This window comes from Suricata suricatta, chromosome 3, assembly GCF_006229205.1.
Source record: "Suricata suricatta isolate VVHF042 chromosome 3, meerkat_22Aug2017_6uvM2_HiC, whole genome shotgun sequence".
NCBI lineage: Eukaryota > Metazoa > Chordata > Mammalia > Carnivora > Herpestidae > Suricata > Suricata suricatta.
This window is the reverse complement of record NC_043702.1, coordinates 8,059,050-8,073,797: the sequence shown is the minus strand read 5'-3', so window position 1 is coordinate 8,073,797 and position 14,748 is coordinate 8,059,050. Positions and strand designations below refer to the sequence as shown.

General features: G+C 59.7%; 1 protein-coding gene across 1 annotated transcript; it reads left to right on the top strand.

Moving 5' to 3' along the window:
* The first annotated feature begins 230 nt into the window (after positions 1 to 230).
* ITM2C (integral membrane protein 2C) lies at positions 231 to 13,467 on the top strand. The gene is made up of 6 exons (XM_029933609.1): positions 231 to 356; positions 7,992 to 8,132; positions 9,870 to 10,058; positions 10,974 to 11,084; positions 11,639 to 11,789; positions 12,264 to 13,467. The coding sequence occupies exons 1-6, from the start codon at positions 231 to 233 to the stop codon at positions 12,353 to 12,355; spliced, it is 810 nt and encodes a 269-aa protein (XP_029789469.1). The 3' UTR covers positions 12,356 to 13,467.
* Positions 13,468 to 14,748: the final 1,281 nt, after the last annotated feature.

Genomic DNA, 14,748 nt, shown 5'->3' with positions numbered 1-14,748 from the left:
CGGCAGGGGTCACTGCTCACCCCAGGGGCTGGAAGGGGGCGCACGCGCGGCCAGAGCCAAGACCCTCCTGTGGGGGGCGGGGAAGGGCGGGGCGGACTAGGGGCGGGGTTAGGGAAAGGGACGCTAACACCGTCCAAACTTCCGGTGCCTGCAGAGCGCAGAGAGACGGTTGCACGGCTAGAGGCTGTAAGGGCAGAGGCTGCAGGGCAGACGCGCGGCCGGGCGCAGCCATGGTGAAGATCAGCTTCCAGCCCGCCGTGGCCGGCATCAAGGCCGACAAGGCCGACAAGGCTTCGGCGTCGGCAGGGGCCGCGGCGCGGGCCCCGGCCGCTGAGATCCTGCTGACGCCGGCTCGGGTAAGAGGGGCCGGGGGTCGAGGCGCGCCCCGCCGGCCCCGGGAGCTGCTGAAGGCGCATCGGGGTCCCGGAGCCGTGATCGGAGCGGAGTGAGGGTCCGGGATGGGCCATTCATCCCAGAGTGGGGAGAGGACTTGGGTCCTCTCTTAAAGCGGCAGCCGAAGGCAAAAGTCCGAAGAGTGGGAGGGGTCGGAGTCGCTGGTCCCCGGGGGGGGGGGGGGGGGGGGGGTAAGCGCTCGAGGTCTCTTCCAAAAGTGGAGGGGCTAAGCGGCTGGCCCCAAGACAGGGGAAGGGGCTGGTAGAAATAAGTTGGAGGGATGTTGGTGGGGGGTATGCGTCTGGTTCTAATCAAGGAGGAGGGGCCGAGAGTCGTGTCCCCCAGTGGGGGAAGAGAGGGGAGTTGGACGAGGTTTCCCTAAAGTGGGGGTGGGTCAAGATTGGTGGGGAATGGCGGCGGAGGGGGAGTCTTGTGCCAACGAAGGGGGAGGGGCCATTGATTTCGTCCCTAATAGGGGGTGCAGCGGGGGGCGGGGAATGTGCTGCTGGTGGGCATCTAAATTGGTGGACCAGAAAGTGATGAAATGGAAATAAACCAGAACCGGCCCAGCTGCACGTTCGGGATTCAAGGCTTGAGGTTCGGGGTTCGAAATTCTGAAGCCAGGCGCCCTGATTTCCCCACTCCGTGCCGTCTGGGTCTCTCTCCCGGCTTCCTTCTCTCCCGGCTCTCGCCCTGGGCAGCTCCCTCCATCCCGCGGGGAGGCTCCCCCACTGCCCCGGTGCCCTCCGGCGTCCTGGAGGCTCTTTGTGGGGGCGGGCCTCGGTGCACCCCGCCCCCTCCGGCGTCCTCCCCCTCCTCCCCCTTCCCTCCTGCCTGGGGGGAGAGAAGACATTTCCGCCAGTGGAAAACCGTCTGAGCCGCGTGGAGTCTGACCCGGAGAGGGCAGGACGCGTGGCGCCCCGAGAGGCGAGGGGAGGGAGAGCTGGTCCACCCAGGCTGTTTTGTGCCCCGTCAAAGGTGTCCACGTAGCGGTCGGGTAGGCGGTCTTGGGGCGCACCAACCCAGTCTCATTGAGACTGGACTTCTGAAGTCTTTGTCCACTCCCCTTCTCTGACCCCGTGTCAGCTTCTGAGGGGTCTTCCCTCAGTGCAAGGTCCCTCCCCAAGTTTTGTGGCTCAGACTCTACTCTGCCTGGAGTATTCCAGGGGCTGCTGGGGAAGATCTGGGCCCTGGGCCCTGCTAGAGGGGACGCCAGAGAGGGGCCTCAGGGGTGGGTGTCACAGCCCCAGCAGAGACCCAGAGGGTAGAATGCACCCAGCAGCCTCAGGCCAGCTCCCCTGCCCTGGTGTGGTCACCGTCAACCTGGGCTGGGTTGGGAGGGTGCAGAGCAGTCCATGGTCATTCCATGTGATATTTAGATGCGCGGGGAGCATTCCATATTTGAAACCCATGGTTTGCAGCTTTAAAAGTTTGCAAAGGTCTCTTCAAGCTTCTTTCCTCCCTTCACCAAGGAAACCGCCTCCTCCCCTTCTCTCAGCCCAGAGAGGGAGCGGGGTGGGGACCTGGCTGACCCCTTTCTTCTCCCAGGGCTTGCTGCCTGGCCCAGGCTGGGAATTCAGGACCCTGCTTTTGAGAGCTTCAGGATTCAAGTGGAAGGGGAAACCAGCCAGACAGTAGGAGGAAGTAATTCAGACTCTGAGAAGGTCCAAATTTCCCAGGAGTGGCACATTCTCCATCAGCAGCCTTCTGATGGTGTCGGGCTGGATGGCAGACGCCAGCATCACCTTGGCAGTAACTGGGCTTCTGGCTCTGAAATCCAGCATCTTCTCTTCCTTCTCACCCAGTGTGAAGTGGAAATATCAACATCTTCCTGGTGCTGTTTGGAATGGCCCCGAGCCTGCTGAGCCAGCCTCCTCTCCCAAACCTGTTAGCTGGACAGGTCCCCTAGCTGTCTTCATTGGCAAGGAGGAGCACCGAGAGCCCCAGGAGGAGGAGGAGGATTAGAATTCCCCCACCGCTAGGACAGAAGTGCATAGCAGCAAACTGTCACAGCTTCCCGAGGCCCTGAGGGGGCTTTGGATGTGGCCTGTTGGTTCTGCCAGTTGCCTGCTGGAGTTGGAGTGGGGAAGAATTCACTGCTCTGAGCTGATGTGCCCTCACCTGGCCAAGGGGCACACTTCTCAATTCCAGTAACCAGGGCTCTGATCGAGCCCCTCTCTCCTGCCTCCGGCAATGAGCACAGCAGGCACCCAGCCTTCAGACACAGTGCCACCATTATTAGGGCACCATTTATTAGAAGGAGAAGGTGGGTGGGACAGGCAGGCGGACCCGGAGGCCAGATCATCTGCTTTATCAAGACAGAGCAGTTGAGGTCTGCCCCATGCTTGTGGGGATGCAGAGGAAAGGTTGGTGGAAGGTTTCCTCTGGCCGAGGGTGACCCGATAACCCTCCTTGGTTACTGAACCGGACTCCAAAATCCGATTTAAAGCCCTAGAAGGACCACTTGAAGAACAGATGAGTGCATGAATGTCCTCAGCAGTGAGTTCCCCCGGTGGCTGTTAGATCAAAATGTCCACCTGTGCGCAGGCCCACAGGGCCAGGGTGAAGGCCTCAGCAGCCCCCCCCACAGCCGGGCTCCCCCTGCTTCTGAGCAAACACTGAAATACAAGGAGGATTCTGTCCCGGGACCTGCTGCTGGAAGGAAGTGCCTCAGTGGGCCGGGAAGGGATGGGGGTGGGGGCCCAGCTGGGCCTCCAGCTGCTCACCCTCCCCTTGGAGCTCGCCTCTGAGATAATGAGAAGCCTGCACTGATGGGCGACTGGCCGGAAGCCAGCTTGGAAAGTGGGCTGGCTGGGAAGCACCCCCTCTTAGCACCCTATGGCCAGCCCTGCACCTCTCCGCCTAGCTCCCCTCTCCCCTCCATCTGCTTGTGCCTGAGTGAACACGTGTGCGTGCACAGGCAGCCAGGGGCGCGCGTGTGCTGGTGGGACCGGGCACAGGGGCTGCAAATGGGCTGGGGTGCTGAAAGAGGAGAGAGACATGTTCAATACCATCATTTTAGCGCCGGGTATATTTCTCCTTGGCCTTGCCTTTGATTAATGGCTCCTGTGTCACCCCCTCCCCCAGCTGCATACCTGGGGATCAGATTTCACTTTCCGAGTCCTGGCCTCAGGCCCTTGGCAGGAGGGAGCTGGGTCTCCCGGAGTGGTTGGGGGAGGGTCCCCTGCCAGCCTAGAGGGCGGATCTGGTGGGCGGGGATTCGTCCTGCCCCAGTGCCCCAATACCCGCTGACCCTGCCAGCTGGGCTGATGGACCTTTGTGGACAGGTGGCCCTGTTTCTGGTCCTGCCTGGTGGAGGGACGGAGGCTTCAGCCCCCTTCATGGTCCGCCCCGGGCCTTCCCAGAGGGGCTTTGGCTTTGGGGCACACACTCCAGTGGCTTTTCTCTTTCCTCTCTATTTCCCTCTCTTTTCTGTTCGCTTTTCTGGGCCGATCCTTGCATGTTTCAAGGCTGTTACACCGCCAGGGAGAATGAGTTCCTCTCAGGAAAAAAAATGTTTATGGTAAAATCACGGAAGCGCAGCCTGACTCTCCGCCAACACACACACTCTCCAAGTTCTCTCTCCCCCAGGAGAGCTCTGCCAGCAGCCAGCTTGCTTCTCATCCTTCGGAGCCTTTGTTCTCTCAAGTCTCATCTTGACCATCAGGAACCGAATAGAGGAGAGAATGAGCCAGCCTGGCCAAGCAGAGGGTGGTGCAGGGTCCACACTGTGCTTCCCCGCCCATGTGTGCCCACGCCGCTGAGCCACACGACAGGAATGGGTTCCACTGAGAGCGAGTCCATGAGGTCCCCAGGAATTTGTACATGAAACACAGCTCTCTGTGCCCAGAGGAACAGTGGGCATTTGCCCACTCCCCCCACCCTCACCAGGTCTCTCTCTCTCTCTCCCTCTCCCTCTCCTCTCTCTCTTACACACACACACACACGCACATACACGCACACTGGTGCCCTTGAATCTGTGGTCTGCAGCCTAGGAAAGAAAGATGCTAAGGGAGAAGGATCCAGAGGAGGCTGGGCAGGAGCCCCTCCCCCTCCAGCTGTCAGGCTGGGCCACAGCAAGTGCATTTCTGGCCCCCCTGCCAGCCTCCTCCCAACAGCCTGCGATTGTAGTTTAATCTGCTTGCAGTTAATTTGGACATTGTTACTGAGAGACTCTAGCTGGGGGGACCTCCAGGAGCCGTGGGAGTCCGCTGAGTTAATGCTCCAGTTGGCTGGGTTCCCCTTGACCGCCATGGCCCTGGCTTTGCTAAATCATTTAATGAGCGCCATTGCGGGCCTCGGTGCCGCAGGCAGGGGAGGAGAGGCCCGGGCCCCTCCGGTCCCCTGACGGCAGGCTCACGTGCCCCACATGAGTGCACAGTAGAGCACTTTGCTCAGAAAGCCCAGTTGCCTTGGAAACAGTATGCAATGTTTTTCCACTTTCCAAATGGAAAGCCCCCCCACCCCAGATGTCTGGCTGCTTTGTGCAGGAAAGGGGGGGGTAGCATTTTCCTGAGTCTCCAGCATGACAGGTGAAGCAGCTCGGGGGTCTCGGGAAGCAGGCCTCTCCACGGTCCTTCTGGGTAAGCTGGACAGCCAGGAGTCCCCAGAATGTGGAGTGTGGGGCCCCGTGAGCAGTGGCAGCTTTGGGGCAGGATTCGGTGGCCCTTTCTCCTGCGTGGGGCTCCACGTCTGAAGCGCCTTTTGTCTCGAAGCAGGGACGTCCCTGGCTTCCGGTCTGCTTCTGGTCCTGCGCTCCCTTCCTGCCTGCCGCTCAGCCATGATGCTTCTGGGCTTTGGGCCCTGCAGGTGGGAGGGAGGTGGGCCAGGGAGGGGAGCAGGGCAGCCGAGCCACAGGTGCACACCAGGGGCATCCGTGAAGGTGGGACAGGGAGCTGTGTGTCAGCCCCGGACCCGTGAGGGATATGTCCACTGCACACCTAGGAAAGCTGGCGGACCCTCAACCTTCACAGGGACCCCCACTGAGTAAGGGCACAGGGCTGTGTCCAGGGGGCCTGCTGGAGGCCGGGTTCTAAGCCCTATAGCCACCTCCACTTTATAAAGTGACCCAGCCAGAAGCAGAAAGGCTGGAAAGGCTTCCTTGCCCATGAACTTCCTTTGTGGAGCAGGCCCTCAGGCTGGTGGCCCATTGACTCGGTTTTGTTTTGTTCTATTTAAAAGCAGTTCTTACAAGCCCTCAATTCTCTGGTTTTCCCTGGTCTTCTCGGTGCGGGAGCCAAAGCCAAAGCGCCCAGGGTGCAGCCTCAACCGCTATACCTGGCATTGGCCCCCAAAGGGGAAGTTTCAGCTGATAAAGATCTGCTATTTTTATCTAGCACCTCCTCCTTGACAGAGGGTTTTCAGGTTCTTTGTCTCCTTCAATCCCTGCCTCTTGACATTTCCCTCACAGGGTCCCGGCCCTCCTGCTGAGGCCTCTCTCAGCTTGGGTTCACCACTCACTCCACTGCACGTGAACATCCAGCCCCAAGGGCAGGTGGCACAGCAGCCTGGCCTGTCTCATGGGTCGGCCACCACCCTCAGAAGACCCTGGGTGACCTGTTCTTGGTGGGACCCTGGCCCCTTGGCTGTCAGGCTGCCCCACCCTGTGCTGCCCCGGGGATCCCATTGGAAAGTCAAAACGGTTACAATCCCCTGGCCCCTGTGGGACTTTGGTTAGGGGACCCCAAGGTGCGGAGGAGATGCCAGCCAGCTGGTGGTCTCATGAATTTACCTCTCTGGTCTTGATCACAGGACCCCTGCAGCAGGGCTGGGGTGGGGAGAGTGCCCCGGCCTGCAGATGGGCTCAGCTGGTGAGTTTGGCACAATGGGTTTGACTGCCCACCCCTGCCAGGCCGCCTCCCTGGAGGGCAGACCCCAGTGTTGGGGAACAAGACGGGCCGGGGCACCTCTCTGTCCTGTGTCTGTCCCATGGGGCAGAGGCCGGCAGCCAGCTGGTCTAGTGGTGGATGTGCCCAGTGAGGGGAGGGTCCTCGTGGTATTTCCTTTTCCTGGGCTTCGAGGGTGTGTGGGAGAGGCCCGGGCAGGGAGGCATTTGCCCGTCTGCTGGATCTCCCCTCTGCTCCCTGAGCCAGGGGCCATCAGGGATTGGGACCTGAGCATCACAACAGGCCCCATGCCCCACCCCCACCAGGCCAGGCCCCCTGTGCTGGGCTAAGAGATAAGGGCTTCTCCAGGGTCACTGGGACCTGCACTGTGTCCCCAGCCCCCCAGTGTAAAGGGAGAAAGGAAACGTGGCATGAGGAGGGCTAAGCAGACGGTCTGTGGCTTCCGTGGAGCGTGTGTAGCTGTGGAGCCGCCGAGCTCCTTCCCTTCCCCCCTCACCGCCTCTGCTCCTGGAGGGTGGGGAGGCCTTGGCCTGGACTCTGACCTCACCCTGACTGCGTCTGGAGACTCTGAGTCTAGTGCTCTGGGTAAAGCGGTGTCACTGAGATCTACACACACGCTTTCATCCACCAGCCCGGACACGTGTGCCCTGAAGTTCGCTCAGTTGAACGAACTTGGCAGACCTGCAACTCCTGCCCTGGGCCCAAGTCTGGCTCCCCGGAGGACGCAGGTTTTTTCCGGGAGCCTCTGCCCCGGCCTCCCTGATGGCAGCCTCGGCCACGAGAGGCACGTTTCCCTCCTGGCAGAGAGCACCCTGGCTTCCAGCAGCCTCCAGACTCTAGCCGTCAAGGCTCCACTGCGGGCAGCCTGCTGGACACTGCCAGCCGTGCCCGTGTGGGGCCGTAGCTGAGCTGCGCCCGGCATGGATGGCAGGCTTAGGGATGCCGGGCCCGAAGGAGACCAGCACCGGGCCCAGACCCCATGGGCCTCCTGGAACCTGTCTCCATCAGCCGGGGACTCCACCCGCCAGGGCCTTCTGGCTGGAGCCCAGCGGGCACCTCCCACTGCCCCAGTGCCAGGCCACCCTGTGCGCCCCAGCCTTCGGGTGGATCAGTAGCCTTCCCTGGCTCCCAGCCTCCCCAGTGTGTCCCATTTCCTATAGGCTCCTGTGTCTGGTGCAATTATTAAGGCCACGTCTGTGCTTCCCCCCTTCTGTGTTTAAGAGCATCTATGACAGTCACACCCGGCATGAGAAAGGGTACTAACGGCTTGGGTAATGCAAACGTGCCTGCTTAATCCCGGTGGGCCATTTTGTATGGTTTCAATGTGGGTCTCAGTTTCTCTTTAAAAAAGATTTTTTTTGATGTTTGTTTATTTTTGAGAGAGAGACAGAGCATGAGCCGGCGAGTGGCAGAGAGCGAGGGAGACATAGAATCAGGCTCCAGGCTCTGAGCTGTCAGCACAGAGCTGGACATGGGGCTCAAACTCACAAACCATGAGATCATGACCTGAGCTGACATCAGATGCTTAACTGACTGGGCCACCCAGGTGCCCCTCAGTTTCTCTTTACCTGAGAAGAAGCTGGGGAGACCCTGGCGAGGCATCCCTTCCAGGTGATGCTCTGTCTCTCCCTCCCCTTTGTTCCAAGGCTCGCTCCCCGCCTGCAGGGCGAGGTCTCACTCTGGGGAAGGGGGTGGGAGGATTCCCAGAGGGGCGGGCCCACCATCTGGCTGAGCCAACACTGCTGTCCACAGGAGGACCGGCCCCCCCCTCACCGCTACAAGAAAGGGGGCTCTGTGGGCGGCGTGTGCTACCTGTCAATGGGCATGGTCGTCTTGCTCATGGGCCTCGTGTTTGCCTCCGTCTACATCTACAGATACTTCTTCCTCGCACAGGTGAGACCGGGCAGGAGGGAGGCGTGGGGCTCAGGGAGAGGTAGTGTTTAGAGAGGAGCTAGCTGGGAACTGAAGGTGGGCAGTTGAGAGCCAGTGCTTGTGAGGAGAGGGGACAGCAGGTGACCTGCCCCGAGCCAAGCATGCTCCCTCCATGGGGTCTCCTTGGGCTCATGCCAGCTGCTTGCCTGGTCCAGGAGACCCGACTGGAGCCCCATCCTCCGACCCCTATGGACCCTGGGAGAGCCACGTCTTCAAACACACCCGAGGCCACCCAGGAGCACAGTTGGTGGTGGGCAAGCTGGGATTGGACTCCATCGCCCCTTCCCGCAAGATTAGCCTGGAGTGTTATCACCAGAAACAGATCCAGCAGAAATCGGCACTCTGTGATCCCCTAGGGCTGGACACTGTGCCCTTAAGGAATTCCATTCCTTAGATGTTTGTTTGGATGACAAAACAAGGAAGGTAGAGAGCAAGTTAATGGACAGATTCACCCCCACTTCCTGCAAGGGGTGGCCTCCGCCTGTGACGGCACCGTGTTACCTACTCACACAGCCAAGTGAGAGCATGGAGCTGGGCAGGAGGACTGGTCATGGTCACAGCGACCTTGTGATCAGCCCAGATCTGGGGAGGGAGACCGTGCCACCAAGGGAGTTAAATTAAATCTCAAAAGAATAACCGTAAATGCACCAACCATGGGATTTCACAGTGACAAAGAGCCTGAGGATTGCCAATCATTTATGACCCAAGTGACCTCCCACCATCAAGCATCAGCTTTTAACTTTGTTACTTCGTTTATCTGTGATGGAAATTACTGAAGAGTTTCTGTATTCCATGTGACTTTCCCCTAGAAACCTCAGCTCCCACACACCTGCCGGCTTCTTTTTTTTTTTTTCCTGGCTCCCCCTCAACCCACCCCCTCCAAATCTCCCCCCTCCATGGCCAGCTCCCCACGTGTCCCCAGTTCTCGCTGTCCCGTGGGAGCCCTCTCCTGGGGCCCTTTCCTGTGGCCTTAGGACCCTGTCTGGCTCCCAGCCCCAGCTTGTGCCCTGCTGGGGTTCCTCAGCCCACCCCGCTGCTGGGGAATCGGCCACCGAGTCCGTGCCCCGGACGGTATGATTCATGCCCGGGGAGGGGTACACTGCAGCAGAAGGGGGAACTCTGCCCGCGGCAGGCCGGGAGTCTGCGCACAGATCCGGGGGAGCCCTGGAGAAGGGCACGTGGGCACATGGGCCCACCTGCTCAGTCGCTGGGCCTCAGTCACAGGTCACACAGTGCCCCCGGTCTCCCTGATGGCGCAGTTAGGCCCCTCCTGGGCACCCAGCCTATTCAATCCGGGACTCCTGTGTTTGCCCCTGAGGGCCCTCCTGTCTGCTCCAGGCTCTTGGGTGTCTGTCCCTCTTGGAGGGTGTGTGGTGGCTGGGTCCTACCCCTGCCGACCCATCCCGTTTCAGTCACAGACTCATAGACCCAGAGGCTGGAAGAAGCCAGACGGATCACCTTGTTTCACGGATGGGGAAGCTGAGGGCCAGAGAGGTTTTCTGCTTGGGACCTGGCAGATCCTGCTCAACCCTCTGTGACTCCCCCTGTTCCTTGGTTTCTCCATCTGTGAAATGGGTCTCATAATCCTCCACTTCTTGCTTGCCCAGGCCTTGGGGGTTAGGGCACGGTGGGGTGGGTGGGGCGGCGGTGCCGAGGATGCTCTATGACCTGTCTTCTGCCTCCCCCCACCTTGCCCAGCTGGCCCGGGACAACTTCTTCCACTGTGGCGTGCTCTACGAGGACTCCCTGTCCTCCCAAGTCCGCACCCGGATGGAGCTGGAGGAGGATGTGAAGATCTACCTTGAAGAGAACTACGAACGCATCAACGTGCCCGTGCCCCAGTTTGGCGGCGGCGACCCTGCAGACATCATTCACGACTTCCAGCGGGTGAGGCCGGCCAGGGCTGGGGCAGGAGCAGTGGAAGGGTGTCCCGGGAACTAAAGCCCCCCTTCCACCAAGGGTCATGAGACGGGAGCACAGGAGCGAAAGGAGAATACGTGTCCCTAGTCTGTCCTCTGAGTATGTACCGTGGGGTGGCAAGTATGTCCAGCCGAGGTCCACGGGTTTAGGCTTATCAGGATTTTAAAGACATGGCTTTATTGTGTAAGTGTGTTTATCCCTGAACGTGAACTAGTGCAGACACCGGCTGCCATGGGCGAGGCCAGCGCTCTATTCATCTGGGTATTTGGCATTGATGGTTCATGGAGGTGGAGCACGCCTACTTTCAAGTGCGTTAAGTGTCCAGCTTGGTGGATTTTCTCGGAGGCCTACGTGTAGGGCCACCCAGATCAAGATCTGGACCTTTGCCAGCATTCCAGAAGGTTCCCTGGTGCCCTCCCCCCGCCCCAGTCAGTACCCCCTCCCCAGAGGTAACCGTCCTTCGCACTTCTGTCGTCAGTGACTGTTCTGAGGCCTGTGAAACAGCTCTCCAGCTGTCTGTCCCCGTCCCTGCTTCCCAGGGGGCCAGGGACACAGCGTCTCTTGCTGAGGGTCCAGGCTGTCCACAGGGATGCCGGGACCTCAGGGGTCTGATGAAATGCAGGATCGGAACATGGCTGTCTTCCCCAAATCTCAGCTCTGTGACCCCATGAGAAGGACCCTTGTAACAGCCAAGCCCCTGGACAGTTGGTGGATTTCACGTAGTAAGTGGGAGGCCCCGCAGACACAGGCTAGGAGAGGGGCAGGGAACAGGAGTGCCTACCCAGATGCTGGGGGGTCGGGGGTGCGGCCCACCATGCCCCCCAGCCCACCCAGGCCAGGCCCTCGCCTGCAGAGCCTGACACGGCCCCTCCTCCTGCTCAGGGGCTCACTGCCTACCATGACATCTCCCTGGACAAGTGCTATGTCATTGAGCTCAACACCACCATCGTGCTGCCCCCCCGAAACTTCTGGGAGCTCCTCATGAATGTGAAGGTGAGCAAGGGCCCTGTGAGCATCTTCCGCCGCTTCTTCGGGGAGGCCAGGCCCGGGGCAAGGGAGCTTCCTGCAGTGGGGCTTGGGGGACCCAGGGGTGTTGCTGTCAGTGGGGCCCCGGTGCCCTGGATCGGTCCCCCCGCATCTTCCTTCTCCCACACCCAGAGTCCACGCCTCTCCTTTTCTTCTCCCCACCATGCTTCCGCCTCCCTCTCCAGCTTCGTGGCCTCCTGGGCCATGCCCCGCATCAGCCGCCCCCCCACTCCCCGAGTAGCACTCCCCAGGGAGACCAGACCCCCCACACATGCGGCACAGCAGGCGCAAGCGCCTGTCACAAGCAGAAGGTGCCTGGCGACGTCAGAAGGGCGAGCCGCAGGGCCCCTGGCTGGGGGAGGTGGCCGGGTGCGGACAGGACGCTGCCGGAGCCAGGAGCCGAGATGCGGGGAACGGGCGGTGGGCAAGCGGAGCCCGAGGGAGGAGAGCCCTGGGTACTGTGAGCCTGAAGCAGGATCGCCCCGGGTCCTGAGCCTGCGCTTCGGCTTCTCCCTTCGCAGAGAGGGACCTACCTCCCGCAGACGTACATCATCCAGGAGGAGATGGTGGTCACGGAGCATGTCAGTGACAAGGAGGCCCTGGGCTCCTTCATCTACCACCTGTGCAGCGGGAAGGACACCTACCGGCTGCGGCGCCGGGCCACCCGGAGGCGTGAGTGGCCAGCTCCACCCATGTGGGCCCCTGCCCTGAGCTCTAAAGCAGGGCCGCTGTCCGGCAGCGCCTAGCCCCGCGGCTGGGGAGCAGCAGTACTAGCAGCTAAGGGTGACTGAGCTCTTCTAGGTGCCAGGCCCTGGTTCACAGTCTTTATGTCCTTCTGAGACAGCGTGAGTTATCACCACCGCTGTCCCTTTGAAAGATGAGGAAACTGAAGCACAGAGAGGTTCAGTAACACCCTGAGGTCACACAGCAGGGAAGGTGGCAGAGCTGGGCTCTCAGCCCTTCACTGCACTGCCTCTCAGAGAGCCCGGGTGTCATTTCCTGGGCTGCCTCTCCACCTCCCACCCCCTGCCCTGGGGTCCCGAGGTCCTGTGGCCCCACTTAGTTTCCCAGTGTGATTGCCTTTGCAGCCCAGCCAGCACTGGGCCAGGACACAGCCCTCACTGAGATTTCTCTGTTCCTTCCCAGGGATCAACAAGCGCGGGGCCCAGAACTGCAACGCCATCCGCCACTTCGAGAACACCTTCGTGGTGGAGACCCTCATCTGCGGGGTGGTGTGAGGGCTCCCCCCTCCAGGCCCCGTCCCTGCCCTCCTCCTCTTTTCCCTTCTGGCCACTCTGGCCCTCCTCCTTCCCCTCGCTTAGCTTGTACTTTGGACCTTTCCATACATGTGACGTGTCTCCTGGTTCCTTTGCAGCCTTGCCCGCCTCCCTGTACCAGAGCCGTGACCTCTCGAGGCCCCACCTCTTCTGAGCTCCCAGGACTGGGGGACAGGAGGGCACCGCAGGGTGGTCTCTGGGACCACCGTCCTGCAGTCAGGGCTGCTGGGGCCACCCCACAGCTGCACTGGCTGCCCAGGGGAAGGGCTGGGCGGAGGGGCCGGGCACGTGGGGTGCTGGGCAAGGGGACGGGGTGGGGTGTGGTGTGGGGTTCAGAAATCGCTGCACCATTGGGAAAGTCCCAAGAGGCTTGGTCCTTGGACAGCACATTTCCTCCCGCGTCCAGATTCCCAGATCTGGGCTGAGAGTAGGGTGATGTGCCCAGGGACGGACCCTCCCAGAGCACAAGGGAAGATGGTGTCCTGGGGCTCCCCCCGGGGCTCCTGTCAGTGCCTTCAGCCCACCAGTGGGAGACTGGAGCGAGGGGTGGGGATGAGTCCGTCAAGCACAATCGTTCTCCGAGTGGAACCAAAGAAGGAGGAGCTCAGGCCCCTGGCCCTGGCCCCCAGGAGCACAAGTGGGGTCCTGCAGCCATGGCCACAGGAAGGGGACAGAGCAAGGCAGCAGCCACGCAGGGCTGAGCGCTGAGCAGAGTCGAGGGGGTGGGCTCCTTGCTTTCTCCAAGCTTGGAGCTGTTGTAGAAGATTCTGTGGGGGGAAGGGAGAGCCACCTGGTACCCGTACACCCTGCCTCCTCCTCGTTCTGAAATTCCGTCCCCCTCGGCTTTGGAGGAATGCAGCCTTTTTTCCTTTTCCTTCTCACTTTTGCATGTTTTTACTGATCATTCAATATGCTAACCGTTCTCAGCCCTGAGCCTGGAAGAGGAGGCTCCGACGCCTCCAGCCAGACTTAGGTGCTCTCTGGAGATGAAACTCTTAAGTGCTTTGTATATTTTCTCAATTAGATCCCTTTTCAGAAGTGTCTGTAGAACAATAAAAATCTTTGACTTCTGACTCTGATGTGGGAGTAGTGGGGAGGGGAGGGCGCTGGGCAGAGGTGCCCCATCCTGCAGGTGGGTGGGCAGGGGAGGTGGGGAGTGGAGCGTGGGGAGGTCAGCAGAGGCTCAGCCAAGGAGCACCCATGTCGCCTCAATCCCCCTCAGTCCTCACATCAGGCTGAGCCAGGTCAATTCACGTTTGACTAGAAGGAGGAGGGAAGGATTTGGAGACCGGAAGTAACTTGCCCGAGGTCATGCTGCTTTTAAGTGCCATAAACCACCGAGTCTAGTTCTACACGGAAGATGACATCATTATTGCTTGTCCTTAAGCACAAGGACGATGTGGTGTTCTCCACGGTTTCGGGGCAATTAGTAACCACTTCGGTGGATCTGAGCTGGAGTTGGCATGAGTCACAGGGTCTCGTTCTGCAGAGGAGGTGGTGGGACCTGGGGTGAGGGTGGGTGCCAACGTCCTTACCGCAGGTCTGGCTCAATAAACCCGTGAGGGACATAAATGACTCAAGTTTGTGCAGACACGCCTTGTTCTCAGGCAATCGTGGGAAGATGTCAGTCTACATGCAATGCAATCACAATTAAAATGCTGACAGGATTTATTGTTTAACTTGACACGATTCTCTTGGAAAGTAAACATGGGGAATAGTCTGGAAGTCCTCATAAGGGGAATGAACAACCTCCAGGTATTTAGCATTACAAACTACTGTAATCAAAGAGTTCCATATAGCAAAGGAAAAGGTCAATGGGACTCAATGGAAGGTCTGGAAATGGCCTTAAATACAAGAAAATTTAATGGGGCATTTTGGTTTTGGTTTTTAAGTTTTGGGGGATTTTTTAAAGTATATTTATTTCGAGAGACAGTGTGTGTGCACAGGAGGAAAGGGAGAGAATCCCAAGCAGGCTCCACACCATCAGTGCAGAACCTGATGCGGGGCTCGAACTCACAAACCATGAGATCATGACTTGAGCCAAAATCAAGGGTCCAATGCTTAACCAACTGAGCTACCCAGGCATCCCTGCTGCTGCTGCTGCTGCTGTTGTTGTTTACATTTATTTTGAGAGAGGGAGGGCGAGAGAGAATACCAAGCAGACACTGCACTGTTCGCACAGAGCCTAATGTGGGGCTCGAACTCCCAAACCACGAGATCATGACCTGAGCTGAAATCAAAGTGGGACGCTTAGCCAACTGAGCCACACAGGTGCCCCCATGTGGGGTTTTGGGGTTTTTTTAATGGAACAACTGGCCAGCCATTTTGACAAAAATTAACCTGGATCCTACTAG

Coding starts and splice junctions, on each gene's coding strand:
- ITM2C (XM_029933609.1), top strand. CDS start 231: ATGGTGAAGATCAGCTTCCAGCCCGCCGTGGCCGGCATCAAGGCCGAC. Junction 8,133..9,869: donor GATACTTCTTCCTCGCACAG/GTGAGACCGGGC, acceptor CACCTTGCCCAG/CTGGCCCGGGACAACTTCTT. Junction 10,059..10,973: donor TCATTCACGACTTCCAGCGG/GTGAGGCCGGCC, acceptor CCTCCTGCTCAG/GGGCTCACTGCCTACCATGA.